We start from the raw sequence: 19586 nt of genomic DNA, 5'->3' as shown, positions 1-19586 counted from the left end.
AACGAGTACATTTAAATATGTGTGTGTACTTTTTCTAAATAGCGACTTTTAGGTAGTGCACTATGGTGAACAGCACAGTGACAGTCACATCCAGGATCCACTCTTGGCACCGGCTAGTCATAGCTTATTTCTCTGATTCAGGCATTTCAGTAAATAGGCCATCTTTTATGAACCCAGCAAAACTGCTGGCTGAGGAGGAGGGATGAATAAAGTAATTAGAAATGCAGCACCAAGTAAGCACCATGATAGTGGTAAGTTCTGTGGAAACACTAGCAAGAACAGGGAGGGTGTCACAGAAGAGGAGGCTTAGATTCCCAAACTGTGTGTGTGTGTGTGTGTGTGTGTGTGTGTGTGTGTGTGTGTGTGTGTTGGGGAGGAGTACTATTTAAAGTAAAAATAAAGTAGGTGAATGAACTGTGGTACATCCAAACCATGGAATATCATTCAGTCCTTAAAAGAAATGGGCTGTCAAGCCATGAAAAGACATGGAGGGAACTTAAATGAACATTACTAAGTGAAAGAAGCCTATCTGAAAAGAGTACATACTGTATGATCCCAACTATATGACATTCTGGAAAAGGCAAAACTATGGAGAGAATAAAAAAGATCAGTGGTTGCCGGGAGTTGGTGGGGAAACAGTGATGAACAGGTTAAGCACAGGGGATTTTTAGGATAGTGAAAGTATTTTGTATGTTACTGTGCTGGTGGATACATGTCATTATATATTTGTCCAAATCTAGAGAAGGTATGATACCAAGACTGAGCCCTAATGTAAATTACAAATTTTGGATGATGATGTGTCAGTGTAGGTTCATCAACTGTAACAAATGGGCCACTTGGAGAGGGAGATATTAATAACAGGGGAGGTTATTTTATGTGGGGTTAGAGGGCATATGGGAACTCTGTGCCCTCTGTTCAATTTTGCTATGAACCTAAAACTACTTTTAAAAAGTCAGTTTAAAAATAAAGATACCAGGGCCCTACCTCTTTAAAAACACTATCAAAATAATGCATTCATATAGTTTAAAATGAAGAAAATAAAGAGGTCACTGCCCTCTCCAGTACTCTGTAGTGCATCTACACATTTAAATATCTTTTCTGTTGTTAATTTCTGTTTTAAACACTTAGCTTATACTATTTACTTCTAATATTATTGCCTCTCAGAATCTTGCCCTGGAGCATCACTTAAGTTTCGAATGCCTTTTGTAGGGTTTCAAGTAGAGTGTAGTCAACTCCTCTAAGGAAAATTGCTCTCGTGTTTCATGAAGAAGTCAAAGAGAAAATCCAGGCCTTTCAGAAAAAAAACTGCTCACTCAGACATTTTAAACTGCAACATGCAATGTAAATTTATGTTTTTGTGTGCAGAAATTGTCTTCTCATGTAGCTGAAAATTGGTTGGATGGCAGAAACCAATGCTTTTAACAATTTCTCACTGCACTATGACAAAAAGAAAATGACTACAGAGGAGACTCAAGTGGGTGCTTGCACTCTACCTCACTCATTGAAGATTGCTTGTTTGGCTTCAGTGATGGGTGTGTTAGATGTGATGGTTAATTTTATGTTTCAGTTCGGCTAGGCTCTGGTGCCAAGTTGTTCAAACACCAGTCTAGATGTTGCTGTGAAGGTATTTTTCACATGGGATGAACATTTAAATCAGTAGACTATGCGTAAAGCAGATTACCCTTCATAGTGGGGGTGGGCCTCATCCAGTCAGTTGAAGGCCTTAAGAACAAAGACTGAGGTTTCCAGAAGAAGAAAGAATTCTCAAGACTGTACCCTAGAAACCCTGCCAGAGTTTCCAACCTGTTTCAAGACTGCAACATCAACTCTTTCCTGAATTTCTAGCCTGCTGGGCTGCCCTCGTTTTCAGACTTGCCAGCCCCACAATCCTGTAAGCCAATTTCTTAAGCTCTATCCTATTGGTTCTGTTTCTCTAGAGAACTCCTTTTTTTTTTTTTTTTTTTTTTTTTGGCAGCACCACTAGTCTGTGCGGGATCTTAGTTCCTCGACCAGGGAAGGAACCAATGCCCCCTGCAGACAGAGTCCTAACCACTGGACTGCCAGGGATTCCCTCTAGAGAACTCTAATAGTTCTCTTGCAAACAGCCTAACTTCCCTCATCCCTCCATTCTTTCACAATCACCTGACAAAAATGCCAAACTGGAATGAATCCATGGGCAGCTGAGCTCCCTTAGAGTAAATCACACACCATTGTCCCAACCGTGATATGGGCTACAGTGCTACAAGAGCACATGACAGGGACCTAACCTTGTCTTGGGGTAGGGTCAAAGATTTTCAAAACTTTTTTGTTGTTTAGAAATTTTTTTAAACATTTTTAAAATTTTATTTGCTTATTTGGCCACACTGCATGGCATGCAGGATCTTTCCTGACCAAAGATCGAACCTGTGTTCTCTGCAATGGATGTTCGGAGTCAACCACAGGACCTCCAGGGAAGTCCCTCAAAATTATTTTTGAAATAATTTTTTTTCTCAAAAGAAACAAGGACACTGACAACTAAGATGAGTTGGGAAGTAGGTGAAGCAGTGAAATGAGAGTGTACCAATAAATATGCAAAGGACCAGCAAGGTACTGGGGCAGGCATTTGATGAGGACTCTTGGGAATTGGAACGATGCAGTAGATAGTTCGACAAGAGTAAAAAGATAGTTTGGGAAACAGGTGCAAAACACATGAATCTCTGATGTCAAGAAAGGATTAAATGTAGGCAGATTTGGAAATAATGCAGCTGTTACAGGTTCTATGAGAAGTGTAAGTCACTGTTTGGGAAGGCTTACACCCTATTTAAAAGCTAATAAGCTAGCCTGCTACTGTTTCATGGCAGTGGACTTGAATCAAAGAGAACTTCATTACTCATGGCAAAAGCAGTAGCCAGAGCTTCATGTCTGTCAATTCTCCATGCCTCCTAAGTCCCCCCTCAGGTGACCAAGATAGACATAGACGGGTGTCTGCACACAGTGGGTTGCATTACAGGAAAGGAATACTAAGTTTGGGGAGATTCATTCCTTTTACAGTAAGCGGAAGCAAGCTTGACACTTGGGGAAGACATTACCTCAGCTCTGAACATTGATCACCGCGAACAATCCTGAAAAATGACCTGGAAAAAGAGCAGTCGGTACCTTGCATTCTTTGCATACCCGGCAAGATTTTGCAGGGACAGTCACCCATGGAAAATTGCCCCTCCCAGCAGTATGCTGGGTTCATGGGATGGGGGTTGGAGGTGGATGGGTAAATTCCCATACAAGGCTTGAAGAAAGGCATTGAGGAGGTGATATTTAAACTGTTTCCATAAAAGGAGTACATGTTCATCAAGCAGGTATGGGGAGGGAAAGGGTTTTTCAGCCTGTGGCCCAGCCAAAGCACAGGTGTGGAAACTTGATAAGGGTTTGGTAGGCTCAGAAGACTTACTAGGGTCTTATAGCGGGATCTTACAGTACCAGGTGTGGGGAATGTGGAGTGTGGGGTGAGGAAGCAGTGGCCAACTGTGAGAGATTAGGCTAGAAAGAAAACAAACTATCTTGTTTACCTTGCTAGAGTCTGAATGTCATGCAGGGGGTGAGAGACCACTGAAGCTTCTTCAGCAGAAGGCTGTTACCACTCAGGTGTATGTTTTAGTATGATCACTCTAGATTACCAGGTAAGAATGGTATCTTGAACATCATCTTCTACATTTGCTTCCTCTTAGACCCCCTGAAAGTGACAGTAAAGGGATTTTTAGAGTCATGAACGCTCGAGGATAGAGAGAAAGAGATAACAGAAAATTCTGAAATTAAAAGCAAAGGGCTCAGGCAATTCCCTCCCAGTCCAGTGGTTAGGACTTTGTGCTTCCACTGCAGGGGGCACAGGTTCGATCCCTGGTTGGGGGAACTGAGATCCTGCATGCCGCAAGGTACAACCAGTAGATAAACAAACAAACTCCGTTATTTAAAAAAAAAAATGCAAATGGCTAGGCTAATTTGGAAAAGCTAGACTAATCCAGCAGTGAGCACAGCCAATAAGCAATCCTATTTATATCATAGAGCACCCTTAAAAACTGAGACACTGGCTTCTGCAAGTAGGGGTAAAGAGGGTAAAAGGACTGGAAGTTCACTTAGGAATGAATTATACCCTTATGCTACCTCCCATCACCATAAAGCCTAACTCTGAAGGCCGTTTTGGTTGGAAGAGAGTAAAACAGAGGGTCTTTTTATTGGAGGACATCAGGTACCTGGAATAGAATTAAGTGAAAAATTTTATACTGAATTCTGAGACCTTCCTCCCACCCCTGCAGCCCTTTTCTCTCACTTGATTTTCCAAAAACTTGCCTCATGGATTCAGAGCTTCCAGTCAGCTCTTAAATGCCCCCACTTTTAAATATGATCAGATAACCAACGATTATTACCAGACACCCGTGGAAGCCTCTAACATGAAAGGGTCCAAAACCAACAGAAGAAATAGACTGCAAGGGGGAAAAAAACTCAAAAAAGCTATCATTAATATCAGAATTGAAAAATGATATTTTCAATAATGAAACAAACATTACCAACATTACCAACACCCTAAGGACACGAGAGCATCCTATGTCTTTTCACGTATGCCTTTTCATATTAATGGCTGGCTGCCTCCTCAGTTCTTCCCCTAGCCAAAGCAAAACTAAAACCCTAATCATTTTGTAACTGAGCAAGTGCTCCTGTGTGCACTGTGCAGAAAGCCAAACTCTTTGATAGCGTGTGTTTCAGTAGTTGCAGCACGCGGGCTCAATAGCCATGGCTCACCAGCTTCAGAGCAAAGGAAGAGTTTACTTGCAGGCTGCCAAGCAAGGAAATGGGAGACAGATCTCAGATCCATTCCATCTTGGTCTTTAAGTTAGGGATGTTTTAAAGGGGAAGAGCAAAGAAACTTGGATTAATCACTGTCTTCTTACATTTCTTAATTGTGGTTTTGTGAGTCAGGTTGTCTCCAGTTTACGATTCTCTGGCCAGGTGATACAGATCTGTGAGTTCATCTTACCCTGGAGAAATCCTGAGTTTGTATGTTAATGATGACATATATATCTGCAATTTTAGTACATTTACGATGTTGTCAACAACAGCAATCTTAAGTCATCTGATTCATGTTGATTAGTGTTCAGTTAACACAGGATTGAGGTCAGAGAGGACAAGAAAGGAAATACAGTCATGGAGTGAGATTAATCATAAACTCAGTAGGAGGACTCATTTCAATTTCCTCTCTGTTACTGGCACAGCAGCTTTAAAAATATCACGATTATTGCTCTTGACATTTTAAATAACTAATTTAAATTACCTCCAACTACAACTCCCTTTTTTAAAAAAATAAATGTATTTATTTGCTGCGCACAGGGTTTTCGCTAGTTGCAGCGAGTGGGGGCTATTCTTCCTTGCGGTGTGCGGGCTTCTCAATGCAGTGGCTTCTCTTGTTGCAGAGCACGAGCTCTAGGCTAGCAGGCTTCAGTAGTTGCAGCACACGGGCTCAATAGCTATGGCTCACAGACTCCAGAGCACAGGCTCAGTAGTTGTGTCACATGGGCTTAGTTGCTCAGCTGCATGTGGGATCTTTCCAGACCAGGGATCAAACCCATGTCCCCTGCATTGGCAGGGGGATTCTTAACCACTGTGCCACTAGGGAAGCCCCACATCTCCCTTTTAAAAACAGATTTTTATTCAGGCATATAGCTTAAGTAACTCTCTCTCCTCAGACCTGTTTTCTTTATAGTTCCTGTTGAAAGCTGAAATTAGTTATTTAAATTCATCTCTCCCAATTAAAATGTCAGCCTACTTATGACAGGGACTTCGTTTGCGGGCTTCATTGTTGCACAGTTCCCCACAGTGTAGGGCAGGGTATAAAAAAAGGTCCAATGGATGAAGTCCAGTCACTCCTATTTCACAATGATTTCATCGCTCTTCACATCAACTCTACGTGATATCTTTATCCCCACTTTGTGAACAAGGAGACAACTGCTCGGAATTAAAGTTTCTTGCCCAGAGTTTCTCGGCAAGTATGAAAGGCTACGACTCCAACCGGGTCAACTTCAAAGCCCTCGCAAACCCAGCAAGACTAGAGCCGAGAGCTGAGATGAGAGCGGCCAGCAGCGCCGCCAACACTTCTCTCCCATTGGCTCCGCAGCTCCGGGAAGGGGCGGGGCAGAGCGACGCTGCCTGCCTGGGTCGCTCGTGCTGACGTCAGCAAGGCGACGCGGAATATTTCTGGGAGCCTGGGCAGTTCAGAACCCGGGGTGGGCTGCGCGGTGTGCTGGCCTTAAGGCTTGGGGGGTGTTGGTTTATTCTCTGTGTGTGAAGCAGTGTTGGGCTTGGACTGTCGGGAGAAGGTCCGGATGGGCTCGGACCTCCCGGCTACTGCCTCACCCCTAGGCCTTCTGAGTGTGTCTCGGCTGGAGGCGGTATCCAGTGCGGACAAGTGTGAGGGAGGCGAAGTACAACGACACCTGGGGCTGACCACGCACAGGTTTGCTTAGCTTCCCGGGAACCGCTTGGACTCGGATTTGAATTTGGTGTCTGGCGGGATGAAGTGGTGCAAAATCCAAACTTGACCCGTGTGCTCTCTCCACTCACCCTGCCTTAGACCCTCTGCTCCTTTCACAAATGAAAATAAGCCTACCCTGTCTTGGTAGCGTGGTTTCGAATAGCAATTGAAAAAATGTGTTGGAAGGTGTAAAGTGCATTGTTATTAAACGTAGCTGCTTAATGAAAGTTAAGAAGCCAGTGGATACGGGGAAATAAAAGTTTAAGATTATTTATCAGTCTTTAAATTAGTCAGTAACCTAGGAAGAGTCCTTAAGACTTCTGATGACTAAGTAGCAGCCTCTACAGATAGAAAGTAGCATATATCTTAAAACGTAATGATCCTATTACATATATAATCTGTTTACCAGATTTTGCCCCACCCCCACCCCCTTCTTATATGGTCCAAGAAATGTTTGGGCATCCAGTTAGTATTTTCTATCAGAGCGAATGTATTTATGATTCAGTTAATGAAAATGAACAACAACAATAGATTTTTGCCTTAATTCTCTGTAGCAGCCACTAGAAAACTGGCAATTGAAAGTTTAAAAACATCTTAATTGTATGGATATGTGTGGTGAATGTTGTAATTTGTCATAAAAAATGGCTTTTTAAAAAAGAATTTAATTCATTTTATATTTTTGCCCCTTACTTTGATGTCAAGTAATTTTATTTTACTTTTTTTTTTTTAATTTATTTATTTTTATCTTTGGCTGCATTGGGTCTTTGTTGCTGCGCTCAGGCTTTCTCTAGTTGTGGCGAGCATGGGCTACTCTTCGTTGTGGCGTGCTGATTTCTTATTGCGGTGGCTTCTCGTTGCAGAGCATGGGCTCTAGGCTCACAGGCTTCAGCAGTTGAGGCTCATAGGCTCAGTAGTTGTGGCACATGGGCTTAGTTGCTCTATGGTATGTGTGATCTTCCTGGCCCAGGGCTTGAACCTGTGTCCCCTGCACTGGCAGGCGGATTCTTAACTACTGCACCACCAGGGAAGCCCTACTTTTTTTTTTTTTTTTAAGAGGACACTTTTTTTTATTGGCTGCGTTGGGTCTTTGTTGCTGTGCTCGGGGTTTTCTCTAGTTGTGGTGAGCAAAGGCTACTTTTCGTTGCAGTGAATGGGCTTCTCATTGCAGTGGCTTCTCTTGTTGCGAAGCATAGGCTCTAGGCACGTGGCCTTCAGTAGTTGCAGCACACGGGCTCTAGAGCACAGGCTAAGTAGTTGTGGCACATGGACTTAGTTGCTCCGCAGCATGTGGGATCTTCCTGGACTAGAGATTGAACCCATGTCCCCTGCATTGGCAGGCAGATTCTTAACTACTGCGCCACCAAGGAAGTCCTGCAAGTTAATTTTAGAGTATAGTATATTAACCAGATTGTCCTCATGCGGAAAATTAACTGCTGTATGTTTTTGCACTAAAACAATGGTTGGTTTAGGTTTTTGTGCATGTAGACTATAAGTTTTTGTTAAAATGCTTTAGTATAATATGTTCTGTAGTATAGGCAATTTGTCATTCATTTGGGAAGAGGGAAGCCGAAGGTCCCCTTCTGCACTAACTGAATCTTGCAAAATGGACTCATTTCCATAATTGTAGTGCATGCTATGAAAATCTTTCCTTATATTCATGTAATGGTCATTTGTGTGTATGAGGAAAGCTTAAAAATTTTATCTTGTGCATCACAGAAAGAGCTAGTATTTATAGAAAAGTTATTAAAAATTCTGTAAGTAAAAAAAAATACTGTAAGTACTAAAGTTATTTTATATTTTAGAATTTTCTGTTTAGAAATCATAGCATTTCCAAACCATGTGGGTGTCAGCAGTTATTGGTTCATTTTGCTCTCTTTAGGAATGTTTTCTGTAACTGATATTGATTAAATGACATGGATGAATCAGTAGGGAAATGAGTTCAAGTAAGTATAAACAAATTTTAAAAAATTGAATAATTAAAATAGACTATTTGATAAATCTTACTTGCTTTGAAATCCAGAAAATAAATTTCACAGAGGGAAAACAAAAATCACCTTTACCTTCAAGGAAATACTAGCCGTTGTGAGGTCTTTGTTGTTGTTCAGTCATCCTTAAAGTTCCTTTGATGAAATACTGTTTCAGATTTTCTTTTTATAGAATCTGCATTGAGAAGGCCAAAGAACTCTGTATTGATACAATAATTTGTTGAGTTGTAATATTATATTTTAGAGTCTAAATTTCAATAAATTTATTGGCAATTTAAAAATCAAACTAGAGGGAATTCCCTGGCAATCCATTGATTAGGACTCGGCGCTCTCACTGCTGGGGCTCTGGGTTCCATCTCTGGTCAGGGAACTAAGATCCTGCAAGCTGCCAAGTAAATACATAAATAAATAAAAATCAAACTAGAGTGTGCAGAGCTTACTTCTTAACAATTATAAAAATGACTTGCTGTGTTATAAAATAATGATAATAAGCACAGTTTATATGTACAGGACTAAACTGAATGGATGTAAGAGTTTTTTCTTTTCTTTCTATCAGAGGTTGATTATGCTTTCACCTAAGTTCAGTTCCTAAAAGCAGACTTCATTTGTATTAGTCTTTTCAGAGTTACCATACAGGATTTGTTTTTTTTAAGATTTATTTATTTATTTATTTATTTATTTATTTATTTTTGGCTGCTTTGGGTCTTCATTGCTGTGCATGGGCTCTCTAGTTGTGGCAAGAGGGGGTTACTCTTCATTGCAGTGCGTGGGCTTCTCAGTGTGGTGGCTTCTCTTGTTGCGGAGCACAGGCTCTAGGCGTGCGGGCTTCTGTAGTTCCAGGGCATGGGCTCAGTAGTTGTGGCTATCGGGCTCTAGAGCACAGGCTCAGTAGTTGTGGCGTATGGGCTTAGTTGCTCTGTGACGTGTGGGATCTTCCTGGACCAGGGATTGAACCCATGTCCCCTGCATTGGCAGACAGATTCTTAACCACTGTGCCACTAGGGAAGTCCCACCATACAGGATTTTAACCACTTTATTTTAATCAATCTGTAACAGCTGAAGAAAAATGAAAAAATTAAGCATGTGGTACTTTAAATTTGGTTTTATTGGGTAATTATCTCTTTTTTTGTGGTCATTTTTGAGAGAATTCTACATTTCTACTTGTTTCAACCTCATCTATGTGTATACCATTCCCCTCTCAAATTTTCTTCCACCTCTGACAGGGAGTTAGGTTGATTCTATCAAAATTTCAACCTCATTGCTCTCAGCAAAGTTACCATGGACAGTTCATAGTTCAGAGATTCTTTAACTGTGTGTCTTTGACATAGTTATTTTTGTGAGAAGTGATTGTATAGAATTTTTTCTCTACCCCCCCCCCAAGCAAACTCCCTAAAAGTCCTTGTCCCCCTAACATTTCTGAATATAGGTAGAGTTCTCTGCTACCAGTGATGTTCAGATAAACATCAGTGAAATGACTCTTCAGGAATTGGTGCATCAGGCTGCCTCCCTTTATTCGGATAAAATAGCTGTATGTTTTGATGAATGTAACAACCAGCCTCCAGTTTATTACACCTACAAGACTGTGGTTAATGCTGCTTCAGAATTATCAGATTTTCTGCTGTTACACTGTGACTTTCAAGGAATTCAGGAAATTGGTCTCTACTGCCATCCTGGGATAAACTTACCCTCTTGGATTTTGGGGTAATATTTTTTAGAACTAAAAATTTGATATCTTAAAGTAAGATTATTTTCAACAGATATTCTGTGCTGACTGTACTTTGTTTCTTTAGAATTCTCCAAGTCCCTGCTGCTTATGCGCCTGTTGATCCAGATTCACCACCAGCATTATCAATTCATTTTATGAAAAAATGTAATCTAAAGTATATCCTTGTTGAAAAACAGCAAATTAATGTAAGTCTGCGTATTTGAGTTTGTTTTTTTTTTTCAATGTGTTACATTTACTTTTTAATTGACAGGTCTCATCCCATCTTGATTTCTAAATTCACTAACCCAGCAAAATTTCTTGGTCTCAGCACTGTTGAGATTCTGGGTTGGGTGTTTGTTGTGAGGAGTGTCCTGTACATTATAGGATGTTTAGTAACCCCCATGGTATCACTTAATAATTGCCAGTAGCACCCCCTAGTTGCAACAATCAAAATTGTCTTCAGACATTGCCAGATGTCTCCTGGAGGCACCCTCCACCCCACATGCTCCATTGGGAACCACTGCTCAATGGCATGAGCGTATCTTCTAGTCTCATGACAATGTATTGTGCGTTGTTTTGAATTTACTTTCTCTTTCTAAAGTTGTTCTTATATATTTTAAAAGGAAACTTATAATACTTGATACTTTTATCTTTGTATATTTATGGCAACTTACAGTGGTTGGCAGCATTAGAGAGCTATATCCAAGCTTGGATTTTGAAAAAGAGATTGGCACTTAGACTAGACCTTTCTGGAAAACTAAATTTATGATTTTTTTAAAATTTTTAAGTGACTGCCAACCAGAGATCTAGCCAACAAACACTGCTTTAGGAGCAAGAATTGGTATTATTTGTTAAGCAAGGTGCAGCCCATATTTCATTATTATTTCTTCATTTCTTGTTTATAAAATATTGTTTTACCATGGAGAAAACATTATAGAAAGTATATTCAATTTAGCCTATTATTACCCATTTCCTATATGAACCATTTTATATTTGGAGGTAACTTAAATGTATTTTACCTATTTGTGTATATGTGTGTGCATCTGTATCTGTAATATATAGCAGTAAGACAATTCAAGAGCTTCAAATATTATATGGAGGACTTCCTAGAGAATAATGGGTATTAGAGTAAGGCCTCCAGAAAGAGACAGTAAAGTATTAATTTGATTCATAAATGTTTTCTAAATATACATATATCAGTGTCTGGCCACAGTTTTTTCTTCTGTTCCTCAAATTGGTTATTTGTTGATAAGTTAGCAAAACTAAAATGAGGGTGTGATATTTATTTTTTTTAACAACCTCGGTGAAAATTTTATAGACAACCTGGGTAGGTAGGAGAATTAATTGTCAATATCAAGCTATTCTTTATAACTGCGTATAGGAAGGAGTTGGGTACATAGCAAACCCCAAAGAAAGTACCTTGCTTCCTGTTCCATGGTTTTGATGATAGTGTAAGTGTTCTTCCTTCACTTAACACAGGAGCAATCAGGAAGTATTTATGGAGCATCTACTCTATGCCCAGGATCCACTAGAGCAGTGATTCTTAGCTGGACATGATTTTACCTGCCAGGAAACATTCTGCAATTGTCTGGAGATATTTTTTATTGTCATGATGGAAAGAGGGTGCTACTGGCATCTAATGGGTAGAGGCCAGGGATACTTCTAAAAATCCTACAATGCACAAGACAGCCCCCACAAAGATTTATCTGGTCAAAAACGTCAGTAGTGTTGAGATTGAGAAATGCTGCACTAGAGACAGGGTGTTTGGGAGGGCATTGGTATGTGAAAGTAGCCTAAGATATGATTCTTGCCCCTCTGTTGCCTATATAATTGGAGAGAAAAGGTTAGTACCCCCAAGGTCTACATAGTGTGATGTTGCCCTAAGCAAAGTATACTTAACTTAGTAGAGATAGCACAATTTTAATGAAGTAGGATGGTTTTTGAGCTAGGTCTTAAGAATATGTGGGTCTTTAATTTTCTTTTTTTTTTTTTTTTTTTTTCACATCATACGACATACCACCACCTACACCTCATACCACAACACAAACATAAACAGAAAACGCTACTGGCTCCTGGGTTGTGACCTTTTCCTCTCATTTATATTGATTTCTTTGTTGTGAGAACTTGTTATGCTTCATTAAGCTGCTGCTTATCAACATAAAATGATATACTCAAAGGAAACTTCTGTATTAATCTGTTTTTCCATCTACCAAATAACTGAGCCAGAAACTCAACAATCTTCTTAGGCTCACTCCTTATCCGGAAAGTCATCAAGCACTATTGGACCCTTTCCGTCCACTTCTGCTGCAACAGACTGTTCAAGCCCATATAATATATCTGAATTGTTATGAAAGGTTCGTTAAAGGCTCTGATTTATCAAGTCTTGCATATCAGTCTCTCCTTGACAAGCAAAGTCTAGTCTATTTTGTTGCCACTTTCAGTTGGATCCCATTACAGATTAAGGTCTAAACTCCTTGGTGTTGAGTATATAGTTATTAAGGATTAGCATCTCATCTATCAACAGCATCTTCTCCCTCTCCCCTAGTTCTTCAGCTTATTGGAATGCTTACTGGTCTCCACAACACCAGCTTTGTCAGGTCAGATATTGTGTATTGACTTGTTTGTCTAAAGTACCCCTCCTCTTTATTTGGAGAATAACTAATTATAACACAAATATTACATATGAAGAATCAGTCTCTGACCTTTTAAGCAAGTTCAGTTCAGCCTTCCCTCTTCTCATTCACTTTTTTTGGATTTATTTATTTATTTTGGTTGTGCTTCATGGCATGTGGGATCTTAGGTCCTGGACCAGGGATTGAACTCGCACCTCCTGCAGTGAAAGTGTGGAGTCTCAACCACTGGACCGCCAGGGAAAATCGCCTGTGCTCATTCACATTTAAAGCATATTTCGTTATCACGCCACATTGCACTGCAGTAGTGTGTTTTTATGTCTCTATTTTAAAGATGAGTTTGAAAGTAAGGACACTGAGACTTTACTCTTTTTATCCTTGGATATATAGCAAGTATGATTAACCCTTGAACAACTCGGGGGTTAGGTGTGCTGACTCACACGCAGTGGAAAATCTACCAAAACTAAACAGTTGGCCTTGGTATGTGGAGTTCCACATCCCAAATTTCAGCCAACCTTAGAAGGAGTAGTATGTATTTATTGAAAAAAACACATATAAATGGACTCGCACAATTCAAACCCGTGTTCAAAGGTCAACTGTACTTTAAAAGAAAAAAAAGCCTGGTTGAATGAGTAAATGAATATTAATATTCTATATAAAAAGAATGTCTTTTAACGTTAATATTGTAAACTTTGTTCCCCATTTAACATAGAAATTCAGATCTTCCTATGAAACATTATTGAACTGTGATATGTTTACAGTAGAACATAATGACCTAGTACTCTTCAGACTTCACTGGAAAAATGTTGAGGTGAACTTGATACTAAATGACAGAAAAGAGAAATATGAAAAAGAAAAAATGACAAAGAGCATGAATTCTGAGAACAGCAGTGAAGAAAAGTCAGAAGAGCACATGGATGTGAGGCTAAAGCATTGCTTGGCCTATGTTCTCCATACATCAGGCACTACAGGGACACCTAAGGTTGTCAGAGTCCCTCATACATGTATAGTGCCAAACATCCAACACTTTCGGTAAGTTCTGTCTTTAGAATCCTTCTTCACAACTTCTATTTTAAAGGGGAAAATGAGTTTTAAAATATCTGTTTTTTAATAGTCTTGTTTCTAAATTGACAGTCCTAAGTACTTGGGTCTCTTGTTTCAGCTGTATCTGAACTTTAGTTCTCTGCAGAGTAGGGTTTTATCTCTTTGATCCAGACCTGGAGCCAAACAACAATCAAATGATATGGTTGGAAGCTTTGCTTCTTAATTATATTTTTTATAAACTTATTTATTTATTTATTTATTGTCTGTGTTGGGTCTTCGTTGCTGCACGTGGGCTTTCTCTAGTTTCGGTGAGTGGGGGCTACTCTTCATTGTGGTTCATGGGCTCATTGTCGTGGCTTCTCTTGTGGAGCACGGGCTCTAGGTGTGTGGGCTTCAGTAGTTGCAGCACATGGGCTTAATAGTTGTGGCTCACGGGCTCTAGAGCACGGGCTCAATAGTTGTGGCACATGGGCTTAGCTGCTCTGTGGCATGTGGGATCTTCCTGGTGCAGGGATCGAACCTGTGTCCCTTGCATTGGCAGGTGGATTCTTAACCACTGTGCCACCTAGGAAGCCCACTTATTAATTATTAATAAGAAGAGAGGAAACATATTCCTGGCAGAGGTACCAGCAGAGGTATGGGAGAAAGAAGAAGTTTGGCTTGCTAGAGTGCACTGCGCAGACCTGAAGAGTGGGAGGGTAACAGTCATATGACCTGAGGGGGCAGGAGCCTGGTATGCTCTGTTGGAGAAGTTTGAATTTAATCCAAGGAACTATCAAAAAATTTTGCATTTCATTGAGTTTACTTCTGTAGCATTGTTGAGTTGCTTTTACAGTATGGTTGGGAAATGAGAAATCTCTGTAAAGTTGAGATTCTCAACTTTTGAAGAAAGAAAGAAATAGAAGAGGAAGGGAACCAGAGGGGAGTAGTTTTAGAAAATCAGAGGAAGAAACAGAAATGGAAGTGGAAACCTCATGGGACACATATGTAATTTTATATCATTATAAGTTTTACATAATTAAAAAAATTTTAGTAACCACATTTAAAAAGTAAAAAGTGGGAGGTGAGGGCGCCGAGGGCTGTGGAGAAACACTTTTCTCGTTTGGCTCAGCTCTCACGTACCATGGCAGCCCCCCATCTAGCAGCCTCCTCAGCCTGGCGGCGGGAAGCGCAAAGGCAAGGCTCAGTACGTGCAGGTCAAGCGGGCTGGGCGTTGCGAAGGCGGCGGGCCCTGGCAGCTGGAGCCTGGGCTACAGGTCATTCATATCACCTGTAACCTGAACGAGCACAAGTGCGTGGAGGAGGTCTACAGCTTGCTCAATGAATACAGCGACATGTATGGGCCAGAAAAGTTTGTAGACAAGGATCAGCAACCCTCTGGAAGTGAGGGAGAAGAGGATGATATGGAGGCCGCCTTGAAGAAAGAAGTTGGTGACATTACGGCATCTACAGGGATGAGGCTAAGAAGATTCCAGTCAGTGGAGAGTGGAGCAAATAATGTAGTCTTTATCATGACACTCAGGATAGAACCTAAGAAACTGGTGCATCATATTCTTCCAAGATATGTTCAAAACCAAGAAGAAGATGAGTCGGGTTATTTTACAAATGTTACCCATTTCAGGCACATGCAAGTCTTTCTTAGAAGATATGAAAAAATATGCAGAAACACTTTTGGAACCCTGGTTTAAAGCTCCAAACAAAGGGACATTTCAGATTGTATACAAATCTCGGAATAACAGTCACATGAATAGAGAAGTTATCAAAGAATTGGCAGGAACAGTAGGCAGCCTCAATTTGGAAAATAAAGTGGATCTTACCAATCCACAGTACACAGTGGTAGTAGTAATCATTAAAGCTGTCTGTTGCATGAGTGTTGTGAAAGATTGCACGTTGTTCAGAAAATACAATCTCCAGGAGGTGGTGAAGAGTGCTAAGGACCCGTCACAGCTTAACCCAAAGCAGGCAGTGCAAACAGGAAATGGGAAAGAAGCTAAATTGGAATCTGGTGACAAATCAAGTCAAAAAGACCCAGTGGGTCTGGAAACATTTGGAGAAGAGTTAACACCTATCCTTCTCAAACTCTTCCAAAATATTGCAGAAGGCAGAACACTCCCAAACTCATTCTATGAGGCTACCATCACCCTGATACCAAAACCAGGCAAAGATGTCACGAAAAAAGAAAACTACAGACCAATATCACTGATGAATATAGATGCAAAAATCCTCAACAAAATACTAGCTAACAGACTGCAACAGCACATTAAAAAAATCATACACCACGATCAAGTGGGGTTTATCCCTGGGATGCAAGGATTCTTCAATATACGCAAATCAATCAACGTGATACATCATATCAACAAATTGAAGGATAAAAACCATATGATCATTTCAATAGATGCAGAAAAAGCTTTTGACAAAGTTCAACATCCATTTATGATAAAAGCTCTCCAGAAAATGGGCATAGAAGGAAATTACCTCCACATCATAAAAGCCATATATGACAAACCAAAAGCCAACATTGTTCTCAATGGAGAAAAACTGGAAGAATTCCCTCTAAGAACAGGAACAAGACAAGGGTGTCCACTCTCACCACTGTTATTCAACATAGTTTTGGAAGTGTTAGCCACAGCCATCAGAGAAGAAAAAGAAATTAAAGGAATCCAAATTGGAAAAGAAGAAGTAAAATTATCACTCTTTGCAGATGACATGATACTATATATAGAAAACCCTAAAGACTCTACCAGAAAACTGCTAGCACTCATTGATGAGTTTAGTAAAGTAGCAGGATACAAAATTAATGCACAGAAATCTCTTGCATTCCTATACACTAACAACGGAAGAGCAGAAAGAGAAATTAAGGAAACTCTCCCATTCACCATTGCAACAAAAAGAATAAAATACCTAGGAATAAACCTGCCTAAGGAGGCAAAAGATCTGTATGCAGAAAACTTTAAGACATTGATGAAAGAAATCAAAGATGATACAAACAGATGGAGGGACATACCATGTTCCTGGATTGGCAGAATCAACATCGTGAAAATGACTGTACTACCCAAAGCAATTTACAGATTTAATGCAATCCCGATCAGATTACCAATGGCATTTTTCACAGAACTAGAGCAAGAAATCTTACAATTTGTATGGAAACGCAAAAGACCCCGAATAGCCAAAGCAATCTTGAGAAGGAAAAATGGAGTAGGTGGAATCAGGCTTCCTGACTTCAAACTATACTACAAGGCCATAGTGATCAAGACAGTATGGTACTGGCACAAAAATAGAAAGGAAGATCAATGGAATAGAATAGAGAACTCAGAAGTAAGCCCAAACACATATGGGCACCTTATCTTTGACAAAGGAGGCACGAGTATACAATGGAAAAAAGACAGCCTCTTCAATAAGTGGTGCTGGGAAAATTGGACAGCAACATGTCAAAGAATGAAATTAGAACACTTCCTAACACCATACACAAAAATACACTCAAAATGGATTAAAGACCTACATGTAAGGCCAGACACTATCAAACTCCTAGAGGAAAACATAGGCAGAACACTCTTTGACATACATCAAAGCAACATCCTTTTTGACCCACCTCCTAGAATCATGGAAATAAAATCAAGAATAAACGAATGGGACCTCATGAAACTTAAAAGCTTTTGCACAGCAAAAGAAACCATAAACAAGACTAAAAGGCAACCCTCAGAATGGGAAAAAATAATTGCCTATGAAACAACGGACAAAGGATTAACCTCCAAAATATACAAGCAGCTCATGCAGCTTCATACCAAAAAAGCAAATAACCCAATCCACAAATGGGCAGAAAACCTAAATAGACATTTCTCCAAAGAAGACATACAGATGGCCAACAAACACATGAAAAGATGCTCAACATCACTCATCATCAGAGAAATGCAAGTCAAAGCCACAATGAGGTATCACCTCACACCGATCAGAATGGCCATCATCACAAAGTCTGGAAACAACAAATGTTGGAGAGGGTGTGGAGAAAAGGGAACTCTCCTGCACTGTTGGTGGGACTGTAAGTTGGTACAGCCACTATGGAAAACAATTTGGAGGTTCCTTAAAAAACTACAAATAGAACTACCATATGATCCAGTAATCCCACTCCTGGGCATATACCCAAAGAAAACCATAATCCCAAAAGAAACTTGTACCATAATGTTTATTGCAGCACTCTTTACAATAGCCAGGACATGGAAGCAACCTAAATGCCCATCAACAAATGAATGGATACAGAAGATGTGGCATATATATACAATGGAATATTACTCAGCTATAAAAAGGGATGAGATGGAGCTATATGTAATGAGGTGGATAGAACTACAATCTGTCATACAGAGTGAAGTAAGTCAGAAAGAGAAGGACAAATATTGTATGCTAACTCACATATACGGAATCTAAAAATGGTACTGATGAACTCAGTGACAAGAATAAGGAAGCAGATACAGAGAATGGACTGGAGAACTTGAGGTATGGGAGGGGGCGGGGGGTGAAGGGGAAACTGAGAAGAAGCGAGAGAGTAGCACAGACATATATATACAAAATTTAAAAAAGCAAAAAGCAAAAAAAAAAAAAAAAAAAAAAAGACCCAGTGGAAGGAAAAAATAACCAGCAGGTGCTATTTGTATTGAAAGGTGAATTACCAGTAAACTGTAAGTACAAGAAAATACTAGGCCAGATTTTGCTAAATGCTTTGAAGATGAAGAATGAGTACAGAAACTAGTCTATATAGGAGACATTTCTTCATTATGAGAACAAATGTACAGCTTCTGCAAGGGCCTGGAGAAAAATGTTTTTTTCTTAAAAGTGACCGGAGTCTTAGATTAAAAGAAACTGACTCTTTGGAATGCATAAGGCACTCTTGAAATGTTTCCACAGCCACTTGGGTTTGAGAATGAAGAAAGCAACAAGTCTCAAGCCTTATTTAAACTCTGCTTGAAGAACTGCAAAGCCAAATTAAATAGCATTTCCCCTCTGTTTTCCAACGCTGGTAGGTAACTGGGTGAGGAGCCCTTTTTCAAAATCTCAGCCTGAGATTTTGTCATTGAGAGAAGAGGAAGAACTCTGAGAGTCCTATTCTGACAGTTCTGGATTTCTGTAAAACAAGAGTATCCTTCAGCTTAGTGCTGCCACTCACATACATTGAGGGTCCCCTTAATTTGAAAGTTTTTTCAAAGGTTCCTCCAGGGTAAAACTGAAAAAAGGTGGAAGAGACAGACACCAAAATGTATAGATTGAGAATACTAAGGGGTTGTGAAATTAGCTTTTGGTGTTGGATTTATTCTTAAGTTTTAACAAGTTTGAAAGCGTTAAGTGTTCCTGCAACAATGGCTGTATTTGTTTATTGGGTAGTGAACATGGAAATATATTTTTATCCTCCTAGCTAGTGGTCCTGCTGGTAAACCAGCCTAGAAGGATTTGGGAGGGGCAGAGAAAATGGAAAGGGCCTTGCTAATGCAGATGAGGCTGGGACTTCCTTATATATCTTTAGATATTTAGAATGTTAACTCTTCATTAGTTGAAGTTATCTTGCAAGGATGATAAGAGCATTGTAACTATCATTGGGGGAACAAGGGTGATAGGATTTTGGTGCCTTCATCAGACTTTTTCCAAGACAAAGATACTTTTATTTTGATAGTTCAAGACTCTGGAACTCTGGGAATAACATTGGCTGTATGCTTACAGAACATACAACTCTGTGGAATTGG

General features: G+C 39.9%; 1 protein-coding gene and 1 pseudogene across 9 annotated transcripts in view; both read left to right on the top strand.

Moving 5' to 3' along the window:
- Positions 1–6216: 6216 nt before the first annotated feature.
- Positions 6217–19586, top strand: part of AASDH (aminoadipate-semialdehyde dehydrogenase) — a 51170-nt gene continuing 37800 nt past the window's right edge. For 7 of the 9 annotated variants that reach the window (XR_009052673.1, XR_009052671.1, XR_009052672.1 and 4 more), the window contains exons 1-4: positions 6217–6478; positions 9908–10182; positions 10272–10392; positions 13529–13848. Coding sequence is in view for 2 of the 9 variants with exons in the window: in XM_057727625.1 (XP_057583608.1) it covers positions 9953–10182; positions 10272–10392; positions 13529–13848 (671 nt within the window). In the remaining 7 variants the exon portion in view is untranslated. Of the gene's footprint in view, positions 6479–9907; positions 10183–10271; positions 10393–12731; positions 12784–13528; positions 13849–19586 lie in introns of those variants that run through there. The other 2 variants (XR_009052674.1, XR_009052675.1) reach the window with 2 other exon arrangements.
- On the top strand, positions 14818–18601 carry LOC130847964 (THUMP domain-containing protein 1-like; annotated as a pseudogene).

This window comes from Hippopotamus amphibius, chromosome 3 (genome assembly GCF_030028045.1).
Source record: "Hippopotamus amphibius kiboko isolate mHipAmp2 chromosome 3, mHipAmp2.hap2, whole genome shotgun sequence".
Classification (NCBI taxonomy): Eukaryota; Metazoa; Chordata; class Mammalia; order Artiodactyla; family Hippopotamidae; genus Hippopotamus; species Hippopotamus amphibius.
This window is presented reverse-complemented; position numbering and strand designations above follow the sequence as displayed.